The 22,616-nt window shown below is 42.1% G+C and overlaps 1 protein-coding gene across 5 annotated transcripts in view; it reads right to left on the bottom strand.

The window, feature by feature from the left end:
- Positions 1 to 22,616, bottom strand: part of pdzd2 (PDZ domain containing 2) — a 365,301-nt gene that overhangs the window by 128,532 nt on the left and 214,153 nt on the right. For all 5 annotated transcript variants that reach the window (XM_067984873.1, XM_067984884.1, XM_067984901.1 and 2 more), the window contains 3 exons: positions 5,200 to 5,311; positions 2,544 to 2,692; positions 746 to 865 (listed from right to left, as the gene is read on the bottom strand). In XM_067984873.1, the coding sequence (XP_067840974.1) occupies positions 746 to 865; positions 2,544 to 2,692; positions 5,200 to 5,311 (381 nt within the window). The remainder of the gene's footprint in view (positions 1 to 745; positions 866 to 2,543; positions 2,693 to 5,199; positions 5,312 to 22,616) is intronic.

Genomic DNA, 22,616 nt, shown 5'->3' with positions numbered 1-22,616 from the left:
TGAAAGTTCTGCCCATGATTTCTTCCTCTGGGTCTATCCTTATATCTTAATAACCTTCAATCCAGTACGATTCTATGGAACACAACGGTTCATGCGCTGCTGGGACCATGAATGATTTACTTATGGAATGCATCTAATGGGAGTTATCGGTTGTAAAGATGGATTAATGTGCTGGAGGTCTGGTTGATTACCTTTTGGGATTTAAGAGTAACGTCAAGAGTTTTTTTCTTCTTGGGACCAGCCAGATGAACTATAGTCTTTTCCAGCCCTGTATTTTCCCACTTTCCTAATTTCCTGGAGGTTTACCTGTGGTTGGTTTCCTTCTTCAGGTGCACGAACCTATGATACAACTTGTACACAGTCTGTGCAGGAAAGAGACTTGATAGGCTGTATAGCTTTCTGCTATTCCGTACTTTTTTATTCTCTTGGGAAACACCTTGATTTTGCTGGAAGTCTAGACTAAAGCTTCTTACATGGAAAACCACTGATGGCTTAGTGAGCAAGTGCAGATATGAAAGCACCCCCATTCTATCCTCGGTCTAGGCTGAATAAACTGATCCTAGTTGGGTCAGCACCAGGGACTACATTTTGCCTCAGTTTCCTGGGGCTAGAGTAAATCAACTCATTCTGCCTGCACAGGCATTGGGGTTAGACACATCCCAATAAGGCTGAACAAATAGCATGTAAAATGTAGGGGGGAGAAAGAGAGAAATTAAAGTAACTCTTGATAAGAGCAGACGCTTACCTTTCCTTGTCCTTTCATTAGAACAATATTAGAGATGATTGAGGGTTGGGCTAGTCGCCATGGTGATTCCACTTGAACTGTGCTTAAGGAACGTGCTGACTTTTTTACTATTTGATATTCCTGAAAAATATACACAAAGAACAAGAAAGCGTAATGTGGAATCAACATCTCACTCATCAGTTTACATCAGAGTAGAACTGGGATTTCTGCAATGGTAATAACTCACTCTATCAAGATAGTATGCAGTCTATAATAGAGTGTTGGACTCCCAACTAGAGAATAACCTGTAAGGGTAGATTTTACAAATTACCGCTCCTGGCACTGAGCTTTGTGCAATGTGGGCATAGATCAGTCATTTTGGCATGGAGGTCAGTGCGCTCCAAATGATTTTCTATCCATTAAAATGAATCAATGGAAAATCATGCAGGCGTGTTGGTCTCCATACCAGGATGCCCAATATCCACTCATGAGTCATAAAATTAACCCTTAAGACTATCCTCAAATGATGTTTGTAATTAGCCTTTCCTCTGAGGGTAAATTTGCCCTTTACAGGGAAGGAAAGAAACTGGCAAGAGAGTGTTCCCTTCCTAAGCTAAACAAGTGTGCTGTCTTGACTCATGGCCTGACTATCCCAACCAACTAAGGCCAAAACTTTAGTTGTGGGCTTGATGAGATAAAAAGGAGGGAATGTATAAAATAAAACGTAGGGAAAATCATGGGGGTAAATTTTAACGGGGAACTGGGAAGAGGGCGGGGTGGAGGGGGGAATTCCTGATGGGAAACCCGAGGTACGGCTTTCCTGGCCATCCTTATGATTTTTCTGTAGGTTTCCTGCCTGACAGGCCAGCCAGATTGACAGGCTGGCTGTCAGTTGGATGGGAGAGCAGCCAGGGAGTAGATGCCAGCAGATAAGTCTTAGATTGGGGGGTGGGAGGGGGTCGGTCATCGGAGGGTTCGGGGTTCAGTCAAGGGGGGGGGGGCGGTCAGACGCTGGGGGGAGGGGGGGTTAGAGCTCGGGGGGGGGGGGGGTCGGAGATCATGGGGGATCAGAAATCATGGGAAGGGGGTCGGACATGGGGAGGGGGTCGGACAATTGCGCGTGTGGGATCACAGCAGGTAAGCTTGTTGGGCCTGGAGGAAACATTCCTGCTCCTCCTGGCCCACAAGCTGTGCAATAAAGGCACATACCTGCTGAGCCGGGCCTCCTCGCCTCCTCTAACGTGGCGTGAAGCAAAAGGCCCGGGAATCCCGGCCTCCAAGAGTTAAAAATAAAAAAACTATTAAAATGGAGGCCCGCAGCCTCTGTTAAAACTGAAAGTGGGCAGGTTGGAGGGGAGTTGGGGTCAGGATTTACTTTTTTACGATTTTTACCTTCCCACCCACCCCCAACCCATCCGCTCGTGGAGTTAAAATTTACCCCATGGTCTCTCCCTGTGACAGGACAGAAATTGGGCACATTGAAAATTACATCGCAAAGCAAACCGCACCCCTCAAAAGATATCCTGTTACCACAATGGAGTATCTCAGAAAAGCTCCTCAGAAGGAATTCCCTTCCTATCATCCCTCCAAAGGTTCCTAAATACGATGACAAAAGCACTAAGGAAAACCACTTTTTGTGGTTAGAAAACATTTGGTGATGTTTTGTGAATCAGTGAGTAGTTTGCTATTCTGTCCAAATTATCGCTCATGAAATCAAATTTAGGACTTCTAAAGAAGAACCAGTTGGTGAAAGCATTACCATCTTAGCTGCAGCATACCTGATGACTGAGTTAGGCACAGAAATCAGCTGGGCACACACCTGTCTAGTACCGACTGCATCAAGCTGCTGGGGAAGGGAATGTTTGCGGCCTCCTCGTGCTGGCTTTTCTGACATGTCACAACTTGCTTCACCATTTTCCACAATCAGCTCATCATCTTCACCGACAGATTCCAAGCGGCTCCCTCCACCTGTCGAAGAAAACGGAAGTGGGAATCAGAGGGGTAGTTTTACAAATTTTCACTGGGAGTTTCGACTGCCAGGAATGCATGTCAGGAATTTAGGTTCGACCCCCACAATTTTTCATCCATTAAGTAATGGTTGCAAAATCGTGGGTTGGTATGCCCAAATTCCCACAGTGCACTTCCGACAAGCAAGGTTATATGTTAGGAGCATGAATTTGGAAAATTACCCCAGCCTCTTCGGCTTTATGTTATTAGAGAGCTGCACACAGCAACAGTGCAATAACACAGTTAAAACATTGCCACTTTACAGCTTGCAATTTCAGGGATTGTCAACCCAACCCTGTTGGCCTGTGCAGGATCTCTTTTAATTTTCAAAGAACAGTTTTAGACTGGACAACCAACCTGGCACCCAGAATAATTCCAATTGGGAAAACTTTTAGCATTCAGGAATGAATCCAATAATAATCCAAATATGAATACTGTTCGGTACTTGTTCCCAAAGCAGATGCTGACAAAACAAAACAAATTACTCAATTTACATATTTCTCACTTAAGATTTTTTAAATTATTAAATATATATTACACATTAGTAAATAATAGATATATAATAAAGCTAATCTGTTGTGACATTATGTCACATGATGAAGTTTGAGACAAATTACAGATGTAATTTGGATTTCTTCCACTCCATCCCCTGAGAAAATGCAGATATAACCAGAACTGAATGATATGTGAACCAAGGTATCATTGTAGAATGGACTGAGGTAAATATCTTTACAATTATCAGTCTCTATTGGTTTGTAGCTGCATTTGAGATATGCACCAGGGCTTCCACAATTGGACATCCTGTACAAACTCATCCCAAGCAAAAAGTTAGCACGAACACATGTTTCAATACCAGTTCTAAGCCAGAAAATTAATCCTCAACCACTTGTACAGAGGAAGATCTGTAGCGACCTTATTTTATAAAGTTGCATGCGCACACATTGGAATAGAAACTTCTTAGCATTTAGTTGCATGTACAACTTGAGTACCACGCAACTGAAATATATTAGGAAAGCTCATTACATAGATTTACATAGAATTTACAGCACAGAAAAAGGCCATTCAGCCCAACTGGTCTATGCTGGTGTTTATGCTCCATACGAGCGTCCTCCCACCCTACTTCATCTAACCCTATCAGCATATCCTTCCATTCCTTTGTCCCTCATGTACTTATCCAGCTTCCCCTTAAATGCATCTATGTTATTCACCTCAACTACTCCTTGTGGTAGCAAGTTCCACATTCTAACCACTCGCTGGGTAAACAAGTTTCTCCTGAATTCCTTATTGGATTTATTAGTGACTATCTTTTATTTATGACCCCTAGTTTTGCATTCCCCCACAAGTGAAAACATCTTCGCTACGTCTACCCTATCAAACACCTTCATAATTTTAAAGACCTCTATTAGGTTACCCCTCAGCCTTCTCTTTTCTAGACTAACTTTTTTCCAATTTTCTCTTTTCCCCTTCTCTCCCAAAGATCCTTTGCTGGGCACAGTTCTGTGGTGGGTACTCTGTGGTACCTTAGCTAAATTGCCATTATTCATATGTTAGCCTTGACACTGAGTACTTATTTAACTGAGCAGGTTATTTGATAGCGGCGGGTATCAACAGAATTTGCTCCTGCCTTCAACCGATGTCCACACACAGCACTAGCACTAAGGGTCACTGGATAATGATTATGAGTATAAACCCAGGCTAATTTTCCCCCATCTATTCCAAAAGTCCATTCCAAAATAGTTAAGGTTCAGCTGAGATCAGATAAATCAGCATAAACCAGGGAACCAACCTGGGACCTCCCTTGAATGTATGACTTGGTTGCTCACTGGGTAAACTCACTCAGCCATTGGAGAAGCACGTTAACTTGTTTAATTAGCTTATCAGAATCTAAGAGTTACAAACAGCTTGTTTACTCTATGACCAAAATAAATGACAGAATATTTATCAATGCAGCTCAAATCAACAAACAATATCACAGTTTTCTATAATATGCAAGAAAAGTAGGTAACATTTTGTGTAGTTGGATTGGCCTCTTGCATCCAAATTGGATTTCTTCAGGATCAGGGTTACCTGAACCCGCTCAAGGCCGAATCTCATGTGGTTTACAACATACTGGGGTACATATTTTTTCTTTCTTTGAAATTAATGGAAGGAATATCTGGTGGGGTCTATAAGGGTCAAGCAAACCTCCCGGCTAGACTTTCCTTTCAGCTCTCTGCCCTCTGCTTAGCGCCCAGACGGTAAGGACAAAAATCTAACCCACTACCTCAGAGGCAATTTTTGATATATTGGTTCTAAATGAACATTTTAATCTCCACAAGAACCTGTTTTCTTTTGATTTGCTTTGTATTCTATGCTTCTACGATGGCTTCTTTTTGGAAAACCACTGAGGAACATATGGACTAAAAGAAAAACACGGTTAACAGTAAATAGCCCTGGATATTGTCAAAGGCAGTAATTACACCGCCTACCTTGAGATCTGCTTCTGAATTTCATTACACTACTGCCTGGTATTGGACTTCGACAACTCAGCAGAGGTGCTTCCACACGCTCACGTTCAGCCCCTTTCTCGGTTTCTGAAACCTGCAGCACAAGACCAAACAGTACAAAAATAACTAGAAGTAACTTATAATGATCCCCATCATATCCTGGTCTCTCAACCTCCCTCCCTTTGAAGAAAATTATGCTGATAACTTTCTGAAAATGGATCCCTATTAAAATCGAGCATTTAAAAAAAATTCATCATACATCTTAAAGTTTGTGTTGGAATAACAGTGCTTTCCTCTTTCCATATGGATTATTCTACTGTATGATGTCATGAGTCAAGATCACACATAGATTCACCCTATAGCATCGTGAATGGAACAGTCCATTGATAGCAATATCATTTTGATGATAAATTTAAACGACGAGAGACCTATTTTATAAGACTGAAGACATTTTTTGTTGGTAAATTGGCTGGATTTATTTTAAATTCGACTGCTTTAGCATATTCTGTAATAGAGCTGTTATGGGACACCTCAGAAACCACAATGATCACCATGTTTTACAATGATTTACTAATGCAGTCTTTATCCTTCAACTTGAAGCCAAACCTCAGCAGCACTTCTATTACAGAAGCTACTTTCTGACCTGTTCACTGAATTTATATTTGGTTACTTTGACCAGTTTACTTTATATCACTGAACATTATTATACTCGTAGTGATTACCCTACATGTGATTTAACTAGTTTGTTAAAAAAAATTCAATGGGGAAATGCCATGTTAGATACCCCACAATGAGATACGAGGGACATTGCAATTTCACTGGACTAGACAATATTAATAGTCTCTTTGCAGAAAACATGAGGTAGAAAATATATTTTTAGAATAAAAACAAATATGCTGCAATGCATATTTGTCATCAGAGGTGAAAAATATGATTCCACCTCAAGCATTAAGCTATCAGGCTTACTGAGCATTTGCAACATTTTCTCTCTTTAGTTCATATTTCCCACTTTTACTCTTTTTCCTTTATCCTTACAAAATATTCATATATATTTTATTCATTAGTTCAACAAAAACATTTAAAGTACAAAGAATGTTTTCTTATATCTATCACAAGCCGCCATTCATCAGCTGAAGAATGTAAAGGAAAACCATAGCACAGATTAAATAGCCAATTACATCCAGCTGAAAACAGCCTGTTCCTATGGTTACCACCCTTGATTAGTCAGCTTAAAGTTAGCACTTTGATATAATGAGATGCTCATTATCATGTGAGAAATGAGAAGGGGGAAGCTATTTAATGTTATAAACTTTTCTAAGCGACATCTGTACAGCATTTACATAAAAATTTAAAATTTACAAAGATGAAGAAAAAACATGCGTAAACACATACTTCATCCAGATGTAATAAATGTACATAGTATATATTTTTTCAAATGCATACACTACTTAAGGCACTTTAATCAAGGTCATTAATAAATATATTACTATTATTAACAATAAAGGACCTAGACAAATGCTTGAGGTCACAGCTGCTAAATTAGATTTGTTGCCACCTTCTGTTTCCCATTATGCATCCAATTAGTAATCCAGTTTACAACTTCTTCCTGAATCCCAGGGGTTTCTTCATGAACCGGATAGAATTCTGAAAATCATTAATTTGTAATATCCACCAACTCCGTTACTTCCTCAAAAATTCCAGTAAATTTGTCAAGCACAATCTGCTTTTCGTAGTTCCTGCTGATTTGGAGTCTATGAAGTTATATTTGCACGGTGTCTCAAAAGCACAGTGCCAGAAAGCCAGCTGGGCCAGACTATCCCAGCAGCAGCCGAAGTGATGAAGTATGCAGCTAGAGCCCCTGAGGCTCAAGCGCCCACAGAAGTTGCCGGCCACAAGCACCTCAAGGATCCCCATATGACAGCAGCATCCTTCTACCAGCTCTGTTGAGCACCTCATAGGAGTAATCGAGTTAGTAAACCGTCTTTTAAGAAAAGCACTATGGGTTGATCACTTGAGGTGACAAATAAATTCACTACAGTATTGTGTTTGGAATTAAAATCAACACCTTTATTACATTTGTAACATTGGTTTATAGATTCTTCTCATTACAGCTTCATATTCTGCATTGTCAAAAAATCATTGGCACAGAGGTTAGCTGAATTGTTTCAATGTTCTTCAAGGCAGAATCAAGAGAGTGATGAAGGGATAACAAGGACTGTTAATGCTGAAAGGACTTTTCTGACATTTCAGGTAAGGTGATTGAGGAGGTCTCTAAAAGTGCTGGCCTACTAACTGCTCCCTGGCGTGTTTAGCTGCAGTGCGTTCTGCTGACCTTTGTTCTTATGGTTCTCCCACACCTTCAGCCAATTTTTCCTTGTCTGACAATGCCTCTTCTTGTTGCTGTGCCTCCTTCAACTCCCATCCTCCTTGCATTGCCAGGTTGTGCAGAATGAAGCAAACTACAATGATGCGGCCCACATTGTCTGCACCATATTGTAGAGGGATCAAGACACCTCAATCTTTGCTTCAAATTTCCAAAGGCATGCTCTATGATGTTCCTGAGGCTATCATTATACCTGTATAGCGGAACATTTGGATAAACATAATTTAATAGGACAAAGTCAGCATGGCTTTACGAAGGGGAAGTCATGTCTGACAAATTTGCTTGAGTTCTTTGAGGACATAACGTACAGGGTGGATAAAGGGGAACCAGTGGACGTAGTGTATTTAGGCTTCCAGAAGGCATTCGACAAGGTGCCACATAAAAGATTATTGCTCAAGATAAAGAATCACTGGATTGGGGGTAATATTCTGGCATGGGTGGAGGATTGGTTATCTAACAGGAAGCAGAGAGTTGGGATAAATGGTTCATTCTCGGACTGGCAACCAGTAGCCGGTGGTGTTCCGCAGGGGTCGGTGCTGGGTCCCCAACTCTTTACAATCTATATTAACGATTTGGAGGAGGGGACCGAGTGTAACATATCAAAGTTTGCAGATGATACAAAGATGGGAGGGAAAGTAGAGAGTGAGGAGGACATAAAAAACCTACAAGGGGATATAGACAGGCTGGGTGAGTGGGCGGAGATTTGGCAGATGCAATACAATATTGGAAAATGTGAGGTTATGCACTTTGGCAGGAAAAATCAGAGAGCAAGTTATTATCTTAATGGCGAGAAACTGGAAAGTACTGCAGTACAAAGGGATCCGGGGGTCCTAGTGCAAGAAAATCAAAAAGTTAGTTTGCAGGTGCAGCAGGTGATCAAGAAGGCCAACGGAATGTTGGCTTTTATTGCTAGGGGGATAGAATATAAAAACAGGGAGGTATTGCTGCAGTTATATAAGGTATTGGTGAGACCGCACCTGGAATACTTTCCATACTTAAGAAAAGACATACTTGCTCTCGAGGCAGTACAAAGAAGGTTCACTCGGTTAATCCCGGGGATGAGGGGGTGGACATATGAGGAGAGGTTGAGTAGATTGGGACTCTACTCATTGGAGTTCAGAAGAATGAGAGGCGATCTTATTGAAACATATAAGATTGTGAAGGGGCTTGATCGGGTGGATGCAGTAAGGATGTTCCCAAGGATGGGTGAGACTAGAACTAGGGGGCATAATCTTAGAATAAGGGGCTGCTCTTTCAAAACTGAGATGAGGAGAAACTTCTTCACTCAGAGAGTAGTAGGTCTGTGGAATTTGCTGCCCCAGGAAGCTGTGGAAGCTATATCATTAAATAAATTTAAAACAGAAATAGACAGTTTCCTAGAAGTAAAAGGAATTAGGGGTTACGGGGAGCGGGCAGGAAATTGGACATGAATTTAGATTTGAGATTAGGATCAGATCAGCCACGATCTTATTGAATGGCGGAGCAGGCTCGAGGGGCCGATTGGCCTACTCCTGCTCCTATTTCTTATGTTCTTATGTTCTTATTCTTCAGGCGTGGTGGGGTTGCAGAGGGGTGTCATCAGCCAGGTGTGGAGGGGGTGTCCCTTGTCCACTAGCAGTCATCTTCTGACATTGTTTGATAGGTGGAAAAGTGGGAGGATTGTAAGTTTCGCAGAATGAAGGCGTTGTGGCAGCTACCAGCAAAACTGGCACAGACTTGCATTATCCTTCTGCAGTGATCAAACACCAGTTGAACATTTATGGATTGGAAGCCGTATCTGTTCACATAAGTGGCTGGCTCATCTTCTGGTGTCCTGATAGCTACATGAGTGCAGTCTGTTATCCCACTGAACACGACGGAAGCCAGCCGTTGCTGCAAATCTCAGATCTCTCTCATTCTGGCTGTTGGCATCCATCGTGAAGATAGTGTGCTGGTTGATCTGACAAAGCGGGCAACGGTGACCTGTTTACTGCAGCTGTGCACTGCAGACGGGGAGATATAGTTGATGTCCCCTGTAGCAGCCTGGAAGGAGCCAGTGGTGAGAAAGTTAAGGGCAATGGCAAATTGACAACCACTGGTACAGCATGGCCTCCTGGTCCAGCAGGCAACAGGTCCTGCTGCAAAAGGCTGAATCAATCAGCGACAGCCTGCCTCGTGAAGCGCAGCCTCCTCCAGCACTGCCCTCATAAATATCCAAGAAAATAACTCAGCCAACAGAGTCTGTGATCTGGGTAAGGCCTTCTACAAGCAGCCCCCTCTCTAACAGGTCCAGCTGCTGCTTGTCCTGGTTACTCAGGCTGTGGCTGCTGTTGCTGCTCTTTCTCCAACTGTTTATCCATCCAAAGGAGTGAAGCATAAACAGCACCCATGATAAGCAGTGAGTGCTTAATGAGTGTCGGTAAAGGAAGGAAAACAATCAGAAAGAAGTAAACTGGAAGCTCAGATCTGGCTTGGAAATGCATTACTCACAATAGCACACAGATCCTAATGGCCAAAGTGCTTGCAGGTAAGTGCCCCTTTAAATTCAGCTTCCAGTCACGACAATCAGTTTGTGAAGCCAACGCTGCTAAGTTTTACTCAGCTGGTTTGCCGCTGATGTCATCATATGATGTCATCAGACCCCTATTTTGATTTATTCATGAGGTACCTGCCGGTTTCTGGTGGCAGTGAATCTGATATGAGTCAGCTCCAGAGTTAAAATGGCAGATGGTAGGTTTCTGGTGGAAACAAGGCAGTAAGTCGATTTCACAATTTTAACGGCTCATCCACTCCGTTCCCGCCTGCCAGGTTGGGTTAAAATCAGGGCTAAAGTGTTACATGTAGAATGACTTATATTGTGCAGCTACTGTTGTAATGGGGGAAAACATATATTGCCATTACTCTTTAGAATGTATATTTCACAAAATGAAGAACTAATTATTTTCCCTTTATAGATGTACAGATTTTTTTTTCGTTCATGGGATGTAGGCGTCGCTGGCGAGGCCGGCATTTATTGCCCATCCCTAACTGCCCTTCACACACTCTCCGTCTGGAGCAGTCCCAGTATTGCACTGGTGCTGACGGTATAAAGATAGAGCATGGTAACAGAAGAGAACAGGCTTCATAGTTTGCATTGAAATATTGGTAACAATTTCTGTTCTATTACGTTCTCTAATGGAAGATTTTCTAGCACGTAAACATTTTATTCTTTTAACTTGTAGCTTCATTTGATTGTTGAAACAAATGTAATTGTGTAGCAAACAAAGGGTGATGAGGTCCAATTTGGGTTAATGTAGACAAAATAGTATTCACTTTATTGAAATTCCATTAACAGCAGTGAACAGCTAAACAATTCCATTAACAGGAACAGGTAAACAATTCAGCGGAACCATGTCATCTCTATCACATGCCAACCCCATAGTATTACGCTCCTTTTACGCTGTGCTAAGATCTGTCGCCCTTCATGAATCCAGGCAAGTTTATGGGTGTATGAGACCTGTGGAGTGGCGCCACTAGCATGAATGTTGCACAACGTAACAGCAGCTTTACATGGCTGATGCCTCTGTGATTTGAAAATGAGACTGCATCCAAGGAGTAGTTTCATATATGAAGTCCCATGCAACATCTGCGGTGTAACAGAGATCTGTTTTTGGTCTGTCAGTTTTTAGCCCAAAATGCACAGCAACATGTTGCATCACATGATGTTACATAAATGCAATACATTTGCAGAATCACAGAATTCACTTTCCTTCCTCAATCAGGATAAGTAGATAACACAAAATAACACTCTCCGTCTGGAGCAGTCCCAGCATCGCACTGATGCTAATGGTATAAAGATAGTACACGGTAACAGAAGGAAAATCCAGGCAAATTGTTCACTATAGCAAAGGATTCAGAGACCAGGGGACATAAGTTAAAAGTTAGGAGTCAGAAGTGAAGTCAGGTGAAACATTTTTATGTAAACAGTACAGTATTAGACTTTTGGAATATGTTGGCAGTGAGGGTAATTAAAATGGAGAACATAAATGGTTCAAGAAGCAAATAGGTGTGTTGCTAGAGAGGGGATTAAGGGATATGGTGAGTAGGTGATCAAATAAAAGTACTTGATTGGACTCAATAAGTTTTTATGTCCTTCTGTTCAGCAGTTTGCACAGGATGAAGTGGTATGGTCGCATTGCTCTCCAATATAGCATGACCTTGATTACAACCTTGATAATGTTAGCTTGGCTTCTGTTTAAGGTGCAAGATATAAAATCCATACTTGAATGTGATTTCTTTTCAATATAAAAAAAATTGCATTTTTAGATGTCTTGAGATGCCTATGCTAATTCTTAATCACAGAAAAAAAACGGAAGTTACAAAACGGAAACAGGCCATTCAGCCCAACCAGTCCATGTCGGTGTTTCCCCTCTATGCGAGCAATTCTTGATGAAGTATGCTTTGTAACAGTTCTCATATTTCTGAAATGAGTTGATAAATCTGTCTTTTAACAGAACAACTTTAAGAATCCACTGTCGATGGATGACCAGATTTTAGAAGGTACTCATTATTTTTAAACAACGGTCTCCAATACTTAGCTTGTAAATACAATGCCTAGTGTAGAACTAAGGCATACAGGCCGAGGAGGTCTAAAGGTCAATCCCCTGTGTGGGCTGATCTAGTGGTACTTAGCTGGGGCTGTGACAGAGGCCATAAAATTAGCCTTGGTGCTTGTAAGTTAGCGAAGGATAAAATCAGCCAGGTTTCCCATTTCAGATCAATATCCAATGACTCTACTAGATAGTCTGGGTGTGTGACCATTATTTGATGATTAGAATTAGGTTTACTTGGCCTCTCCATGATCTCACAATATTGATTACCAATTTAATTCATCCTTTCTCAGGACCTTAAACTGTGATAACTTCTTATCCTACTCAAGTCTTCCCTTTCTCCTGCAAGTTCACAGTCTTTAAAACTCAAGCTTGGTGCCATCTATTCACTATTTACTGATTTATTTTGCCTCCTTTTCCCTTTCTTTCAACCTTGCACTATGAGCCTGACCCTTCATCTGGATTTCTCAACTGAAAATAAAATGATTGACTTGCCAGCTGACACTCTCAATTTAGACTCACAGGTAAAGAATCGCCATTTCAGTGAGACACTGGAGGGCTGCTACCAAGCTCCAGCATGAGGCAGTGCCTTCAGATGAGAAGTTGTAGAAAATTTTAAGCAAGTTTTAGTTCTAAACGTCTTCTACCATACTGTCAATACTAAACATAGTCACAAATAATACATCAGTAGTGCTGTAATCAGTAATACAACTGTAGTGCTATTTTTCAAAATAAGAAGTATTGGGCCAGAATTTGTGGTCAAAATAACGGCAAGGATAATGGCTCACTGTTATTTATGGGTAAATGGTCGGGTAACTTTAGGCGAGGAGCAGATGCGCTGTTAAATGTGAATATGCAAAAGTTGCTGTCCGAGTTGCGCCACTCCGCCATTAGCTTCACAAAACGACATCTCGCCCTTAACCTACCCGATTTCTTTAGGAACTTGCTGTATTTGCCCAATAAACTCACCACAGAAAGTTAAGACTAGTCATTATAAGCATAAGTACCCTATTAACGACGTGATAAGTGTTAATGACTGCCAATCAACCTCCCTGGCACCGAAAATTAACTATTACAAATGTGGGGTCTCATTCCTTTAGGTTTTGAATTTTTCAGGGAGGTTTTAAAAATGTCAAATTTAAAATTTTACATTCTTTTTCTTACTTTTCCTCTCTGTCTCTTTTCTCTCTCTCTCTTAATCCAATCTTTCTTTCCCTCTCTTTATTTCTTTCTGTATCTGATTTGACATTGAATTCACCCCCCTTCTCAGTCCTTGCTGTGTTTATTTCCCAATCCTTGAATCTCATGGGTTAAGGAGATCCCCTGTTGGTTCCTCTGTTCACTCAGGTCCCAGATGCCCTGTTTCCCTCGCTGCGCTGTTATCAGCTCCCACTTTCAGTAACTTTGTGGGCAAAAAGTTTTGAGCTGAAGGGTGCAGGGGCAAGTCTAACTAAAGGCAAACGCCGTTAGATGTCCTGCTACAGCAAAATCTGGCCCACTGTCTTTTGAGTGGATCATAAAGGATTATGATTCAGTTAATATATAATTAGTTATAAAGTACCTCATAAAATACACTGCGTAAAACATTACTACACAAAGCACCAGTTTACAAAGACAAGCAGGCAGGCTTTGATTTGGAACAAAAAATATTTTTCTTTTCAAAACACCTGGCTAAAAACTTTTGCTCTATATACTATTTCAATTATTATACATTTTAATCTTAAGCAGTCACTCTCATATGTTAATGATGTTAAAATGTCTTCCTTTTTGAACTGGGGTTTTGTGTCATGTTTCGCTCGTGTTGTAATGTGAAGGGGAAGGGTTCACTAACGTCAGCAACTAGACCGAAAGGAGTGCGTTAGTACATTAGTAATTGTGAAGACCTTACATTGAAACACGTAATAGGAATAACATTAAAAAAGAGCTTGCATTTATATAGAACCCTGCACACCCTCAAGATGTCCCAAAGTGCCAATAAATCACTTTTGAAGCGTAGTCATCCAGTTTGTCTGGAGTTACAGACTGAGGGATAAATGTTGGCCAAGGCACTGGAAGAATGCCTCTATTCTTCTACAAAGAATGCCATGGGATCTTTTATATCCAACTGAAGATGGCACCTCTGATAATGCAGCACTCCCCCAGTGCTGCACTGAAGCGTCAGCCTGGATTGTGGGCTCAACTTCCAGGAATGGGGATTGAACACACGGGGGTCTAAATTGGGACGCCTAGCGCCTGTTGTGTCGGCGCTACACGGACTCCTAAGGATCCAAAAAGGCGTCGGCGATACGCACGCACACTTCCGGCATGACGTGCGCAGGATGCAATATTGGTAAAGGCCTTTGCGCACACACATATTTAACGAACGCCAGCAGCATGTAAAGCAGGGAGATTTTGCGGTAGATCAGTGTGCAATGCTGATTTAAAGGGACAGATGCGATTTTGGAACTCAATGCTCCAACCAACGCACTGTCTTAATCTCGCACAGCTGAACAGGCCTTAAACGGCATGGGGGAACCCCCACCAATGCTATTTAAAGGGATCATGCAGGAGTTACAGGTTAGTTGCTAGATTAGTTATTCTGGCTGCTGATGCATTTGTACCTGTTTTTGGAGGTCTCCCATGCTTGAATACTAGGATGAGGGGACATAGTCTAAAAATTCGAGCCAGGACTTTCAGGAGTGAAGTTAGGAAACACTTCTACACACAAAGGGTGGTAGAAGTTTGGAACTCTCTTCTGCGAACGGCAGTCGATGCTAGCTCAATTGTTCATTTTAAATCTGAGATTGATAAATTTTTGTTAACCAAAGTGTTAAGGGATATGGGGCTATCGCGGGTATATGGAGTTAGGTCACAGATCAGCCATGATCTCACTGAATGGCGGAACAGGCTCGAAGGGCTAAATGGCCTACTCCTGTTCCTATCTTCCTATGTTCCTATTATAAAGTTTCAATACTCTACAGGGAGTGGGCTGGCTGGCTGACAGGCAACAGCAAGGGCATTGGCAGAGTGACAGGGGTGGGACAGGAATGCTGTCATCCTGAGAGAGGACAGCAGGTTCACATTCCATGGAGCCACTGCCACTTGCTGCCTCCTGTTATGCGCCACCTTCTCCTGCAAGAAAGCGGGACGTGTGTCAATGAGTGTCCTGCAAGATGTTTGGGTGATGTGGCTGTCATGGTGAATAGTGTGTGTGACCTGTGAGTTGTGGCTAAGCAGCTTGCAACAGTGTTATTGTGTGAGGGTGAGATGAAGCATTTGATTGGAAGAGTTGAGTACTGATTGAATTTGTTGGTAGGTGGGTGATTGGGGGTGTAGTTCTGAGCATCCTTTATTCAATGTTTTTAAGGAACTCAACAGTTTGTAAACATTAAGGACGGGACATACATTTGTGTTTTTCGTGTGCGATTTCTGATCTCCGTCAGACTCCGTTTCTTATATTTTGAAAATATGAGTCCTGCAAACTTTGAGCAGCCTAGTTCACCATTGACTTCCACCACTTTCTGCAGTCACAGTGCACCTTCCCTTTAAGAGGTGTAGGTTGCCTTTAAATGATGCTAGCCTATCGCGATATCTGGGCCCCCTGCTGGTGAGCCAACAGCGCAGCTAGGCCTGGCTGCACGCAGCAATCATAGAAATCACCAGGCAGCACGAATGTTACATGCAATTGGTATATATACATTTAACCCCATGACCTTCTGACTCACAAGCAAGAGTGCTGCCACTGAGCCAAGCTACCACGTACGTAAAGCACCAGCTGCAAAATAAAAGAGTAGGTATTTGGAACAAGATATTTCATTTTCATATTACTCTATATGAATCACTTCAAAAACAAATGGCGCATATATCATCTCCCATCTTTTTTTCCAGGCATTAGCAAACGTCTCAATCTGCAAACTTGAAAATCAGGGACACAGGCCTTAAATTATAGAATCATAGAATCTTAGAGCATAGAAGGAGGCCATTCAGCTCATCATGCCTGTGCTGGCTCTTTGAAAGACCTATCCAATTAATCCCATTCCCCTGTTCCTTCTCCACAGCCCTGCAGATTTTTCCTTTTCATGTATATATCCAATTCCCTTTTGAAAGTTACTATTGAATCTGCTTCCACCACCCTTTTAGGCAGTGCATTCCAGATCATAACAACTTGCTGCGTAAAAAAAATTGTCTTTATTTCCCCCCTGGTTCTTTTGCTAATTAACTGGTTATCGACCCTCCTGCCAGTAGAAACAGTTTCTCCCCACCTACTCCTATCAAATGACCAAAATCAGAGACATTTTATTCTAATGTGCAAGGCACATGAATATATAAATTACCACTCATATTTATATATAATTCCATTATTATATCTGCTTCCAATGATTTTGATGCATTGTTATGGTTTCTCCCCCACCCCCTGCCTTACTCCCTGCATCCTTTAGGGAAGGAAATCTGCTGTCCTAACCCAGTCTGGCCCATATGACTCCAGTCCCACAACAATATGGTTGACTCTTAACTGTCCTCTGAAGTTGCCTAGCAAGCCACTCAATTGTAGCAAACAGAAGAAAGCCCACCATCACCTTCTGAGGACAACTACTGATAGGTAAATGCCAGCCTTGCCAGCAATGCCCACATCCCGAGAATTAATAAAAAAATAATCGGGCCTGCTGCTCATCAGGCACTAGCTGCGCCTACAGTCAAATGTGTTGTCCTCATACAATAATGGTTGGCATGACAACAAATGTCAACTTTTGCAGCTGTCTAGTTACATGACCAAACTTAAAAAGTACAACTTTACTCTATGGTCCTTTCACTTATGGAGATTATCTCCTGGGTATAATTGATGAATTCTCAGGTAACCTGTAGTAAACATTGTGGGCAGCAGTTGGTTATGGCCCGTTTTCTGGTTCATAATTAGTGGCACACTAACAGCAAGTGCTCCAAACGGGAGCCCCAAGGCCGGCCCAAAATTGTCCCTCGGGCCTCTATCATTATTTAGGCGAGCTGCCGACACCTGCACAGGCAGCTCAACCCGTTTCTAAAGATGAATGACGGCCTGCTTGCCTCACCATCCACTCTTGAAAGATAATGGGCCAGAATTTGCTGGAACAGGGCATCTTTTTCCTGCACCCTTCAGCTCAAAATTTCTTGCCCTGTACGTTGCTGGAAGAGCGAGTTGATAACGGGGCAGCAAGGGCAATGGGGCATCTGGGACCTTGGTGAACAGGGCAAGCAACAGGGTATCTCCTTAACCAATGAGTTTTAAGGATTGAGAAATAAATGAGGAAGGACTAAGAAGATGGGTGAATTAGTGGATGAATTAGATGCTAAATCAAGCACAGAAAGAGAAATAAAGAGAGGGAAAGAAAGATTGGATTAAAAGAGAGAGAAAATAAGAGACAGGAAGGAAAAGTAAGAAATTTCCAACAACAATTCACTACCTGAAGGAATGAGACTCCACATTTTTAATTGTTCACTTTCTGGGCCAGAGAGGTTGATTGTCAGTCATTAATAATTATCATATTGTTAGAAGGGTACTTATGCTGTTAATTACTAGACTTAACTTTCTGTGGCTAATTTAATAGTCAATTAATGTACAAATGCAGCAATTTCATGAAAATCACCAGGAGGTTAAATGCGAGATGTTATTTTCTCAATGCTAATAACAGAGCGGCACAAATCATCCAGCAATTTGTGGCGATTTGCAATTCAAGGGGTATCTCTTCCTTGCCACAAGTTGCTGGCCGGTTTGCACATTAATCACAGCATGCGTCATTCACACGCCGTTATTTTTTCAGCAGACTTCGGTCCAATGACTTTATCAGGTTTACACATTACATTGGGATCACCCCACATTGGCCTATATCCAAATAAAGTGCCTGAATGTTTCATGAAATTCTATGGAAAATCATCTCAATTGTTTCTATTGAAGGAAATTCATGGAGACAGGACCTTAATAAGTTCCTACACAATTAAAAAGCAACATCCTTATCAATCCATTGGTCAATCATCTGCAGAGCTATGCTTGATAGGAAACTCTGAATCAGGCTCCCAATTTGCCCAATACAAATCTCTGACACTGCTTTTCATCAATCAGGCAAGACAAAGGTGACAATGAAAACATATGCTGACCAACAATCCTGAGGTAGTTCATCTAAAGTTGATAAGGGTTGCCTAGATTCGTTTTGCCAGCAACCAGCAGACAAACCATCACCTTCATTTCTTGCCTGACCAACAGTTTCAAAGATTCCATGGTTACTGCTGAGCAACAGTGATAAGTAGCCACAAGGAACTTCATCACACCTTAACACCTCAAAAAGCAGGGACAACTTCCATCTGCTTCCAAAAAAAAATCATAGAATCATAGAAAGTTACAGCACAGAAGGAGGCCGTTCAGCCCATCGTGACGGTGGGCCGGCCGAGAAAGAGCTATCCAGCTTAATCCCACTCTCCAGCACTTGGTCTGTAGCCCCGTAGGTTACGAACCCTTCAAGTGCTCATCCAAGTACTTTTTAAATGAGTTGAGGGTTTCTGTCTCTACCACCCTTTCAGGCAGTGAGTTCCAGACCCCCACCACCCTGAAAAAAATTCTCCTCAGCTCCCCTCTAATCCTTCTACCAATTACTTTAAATCTATACCCCCTGGTCACTGACCCCTCTGTTAAAGGAAATAGGTCCTCCCTATCCACTCTATCCAGTCCCGTCATAATTTTATACACCTCAATTAAATCTCCCCTCAGTGTCCTTTGTTCTAAAGAAAACAACCCCAGCCTATCCAATCTTTTCTCATAGCCAAAATTCTCCAGTCCTGGCAACATCCTCGTAAATCTCCTCTGTACCCTCTCTAGTGCAATCACATCTTTCCTGTAATGTGGTGACCAAAACTGTATGCAGTACTCAAGCTGTGGCCTAACCAATGTTCTATATAGTTCTAGCAATTCTAGAAAAATGAGGATGAATCATCACTTGGATAGTTTATGGCCATGACTCTATCAGAAGAACTGCTACACTATAATATACAATAGAAAACCACCATATCACCTGATCGATGAGATGCAAATCCTCTGAGTTCTACATTACATCCTATGGATGATTTTTAAAATTCCTTTACGACTATGCCAAAAATGTTGCTGTTTAGGCAGTGTGAAGTAATATTGCTGCTTTTCGCGAGATAAACATTGGCATTTCTAGAGGTTTTTGCTCTAGATAAAGTTTATTTTTTCTTAGAACGGGAGGAATATACTGATCCATTCCATTTTTTGTATGCAGCAGTAGCACAGTCTGATCAATGACTTCAATAACAGGCCAAAGGCATCAGGAAAGGGAATTTCTGCCTGAGGTCATAATAAAGGAAACCTGCAGGAACCAGTCAAGTGCTGTGAGAGTTGTTTGGACAATAAATTTGAACTGTTCTAAACCAAATGTGGCCTATGTTTTCATTACATGAATGACGGTAATACAATTGGCCTGTGTCCCTGGGCTAAGGATGAGAAATTCAAGTCAGTGTTCCCAGGAATGAGTTTAGGCTGTGATGTCCCGTCAATACTTACTGTATAGGCTCACACATGAAGGATGGCTGTTTGGATGAAGTACCAGAGGTAGCCAAGACTTGGGCAACCATAACTGAGCGAGAATCACCACCTTCAGGAGAGGAGGGGTGGTATCAGTGCAAAAAAAATACAGGGTCCTCTGTGTCCAAAAATATATAAGATTGCTTGTTAAGTTGAAAAGATGTCTCCCCCGGCGATATCTTCCCCCCCACCCGCAATGTCTTCCCCACTCGCGATATCCCCTTCCGGCGATACCTCCCCCCTCAATATCTCCCACCAGCGATATCTCCCACTAGTGATATCTCCCCCCAAAATGTCTCCCACCAGTGATGTCTCCCACTCGCGATACCCCCCTGCAATGTATCCCACCAGCAATATCTTCCTCCGCAATGTCTCCCCCCAACAATGTCTCCCCCCACAGTGATGTCTCCTCCAACGTTGTCTCCTTGCCTTAATATCTCCCCCCAGCGATGTCCGCCCCCCCCCCCCCCTGCACCACCGCGATCTCTCCCTCCCTCCTTGCTGCTGTGCTCCGAGCCCCCCGGCCCCTCCTCCGACCCCTGATCTTCTTGATTTCTGGGGACTGTTCCCAGCAGACCCCGGCTGCTGCCTTCTACAGCAGACAATCCCGCTTGGCAGCCGGCTAACCTCTCATTCTGGCCAGCCGCTGGTCGGGAAACGGAGTAAAAAAATTCTAATGAGGTCCTGCTGTTAAATTCAGCAGGACATCCGCCTCCCTGGTATTTCCAGGTTTCCTGGCCACTGACACTGCACCCTCTCCACCTCCCCGTAAATATCGGGGCCACAGTCTTTAAATTCACAAGAGAGTTATTCTGAGTTATTCTCTACAAAATTATTTTTACTCTACTGTGATGTTTATATAATAGATTTTATCTAAAAACATGAATCAAAACACACTCAAATGATTTTCCTTCACTTCTACAGATTCCAGTGACTGATAAGCTTTAGTGTCCTGATGACTGAAACCTTTTCATTCTGGGGAAGATATTATTGTTCGCTGCACAGTTATAGAATATTCCTATCAGATTCCATGAATTGGAATAATTGTGTACAACCTGTGTTTGCGACTGATCAACAATGCAGTGTAATTAATAGAACACTGTAGTACTACATTTAACATTGGGTAATTTCAAATTATTTCATCAGTCACAGGGTAATTAGCACACATGCTATTGCTGGGAATTCATTTGACTTATTACATATGGAACTGTGGAACTGCATTCCTTAATCTTTAATACAACATTAATTGGAACTACACCAATGCATAAATAAAACCTCCATCTGACCAAATTTCAAGCATATTTGCAACATGGATGCGGCCCCGTCGTCAGTTTTGCTAATATCTACATTTACAAAATAGAAGATTATAGACCATGAGTGATTTTCACTACTTTATTTTGCCAGTCAGGATTAGTGATAGGCACAGAGCAGTAAATCTAATGCAAAAGATGGTATGTCAACCCCTTCACTTGCACACGTAAATTTTCATGTCTTGGCATAATAAACTGCATCCACAGACAAGACCACGGTCCACTCAGCTATTATTTCGCTACAATGGCTTTTAAATGTCATAAGCAAGCTTAAAGCTGGCTGTAAATGATATCCTCCAATGCAACAGGAGGCCAGTAAGGCAGCCAGCGTCTGGAATTAAGGAATGTAATGAAAAATATTACAGTAATTGGAAGAAAAACAATTTATGCATGGATTCATTTTGTCCATTTGCACTGATGACACTGACACTCAACATGCACCAATAAGCAATCATAATATCCTAGTAACAGATTAATTTCACAACACCCAATGACATTTTTTGTTCAGAAATATGAGTCCAGTCTATTTGCCCATGACTCTGGCCTAGCAGAAACTAATAAAACTCACCTCAACCAGCCACCCAACTAGGTCCGAATAGGACCACAAGTTATCAACAATCCCCTTCCAGTGCACCACAAAGGCAATGATCCACCCTTAAAGACCCTTCATTGTGTAGGCGACACTGTTGATATTCCCCTGATCCAGTCAAACCCCAGTCATCACTTTATACCAAACTGTAGCTGTTCACTATATCTTGAGTTAAACACCTCCCCAACTCTAGCAATGCTGACTTTAACTGCTTCCTGCCAACCATCCTGGGGACTCACCATTCCTCATCTAACTTCACAGGGCTCCTGGGAAGCACAGAGAAGGAAGCTGATCTTCCATGTATGATGTAGGATGTAAGGCTGTCTAGATATTCTGACTTTGTGCCAGAATTATCTTGCTGGGGGGGGGGGGGGCAGGGAGGAAATTTTTAGGAGATTAATTGGGGGGTGGGGGAGGGTAAAGTTTGGGATAAACCAAACCTTTTTACTAAGGGAGAAAAAAAATCTGGAAAGTGCACAACAGTTGTTCAAGACTGGGAAAGATAGGTTAAGATTTCAGGTAGGGCCTTTACCAGCAGGGTCTGGGATCATTAAGGGTCTACACCTAAACTGTTAACCTGAATATTCAGACGCTGTGGATCTCCAACATCCACAATGTTTCTTTCTCTCCTCTGCCAGGCCATTCCAGGGTTGGTGTCAGGCCTTCCCCTCCGCTCTCCGCCATGGCCTTGCTCTGCTTTTAACTCTCAGTGTGTGAAGACAGTGAACTATCCAGCTTAGGATTCTGGAAACCACTTCATCACCTAGGCGAGACAGCTGATATTCCCCTGATCCAGTCAAACCCCAGTGGCTGTTCACTATATTAATAGAGTCATTGATCCATGGTTAATTTAGACTGTAGAACAACTTCGTTAAAATACCGAACTGAGGAATTTCACTCGAATTCATTAACCAACTCATTAAACATAGCGCATAGAGGAACGTCTACCTGCTTGTGGTATAACAGACTGAAATGTTTTAAGTAAGACAGCGCATACATTTAT

Source organism: Heptranchias perlo, chromosome 1 (genome assembly GCF_035084215.1).
Source record: "Heptranchias perlo isolate sHepPer1 chromosome 1, sHepPer1.hap1, whole genome shotgun sequence".
NCBI classification, from domain to species: Eukaryota; Metazoa; Chordata; class Chondrichthyes; order Hexanchiformes; family Hexanchidae; genus Heptranchias; species Heptranchias perlo.
This window is presented reverse-complemented; position numbering and strand designations above follow the sequence as displayed.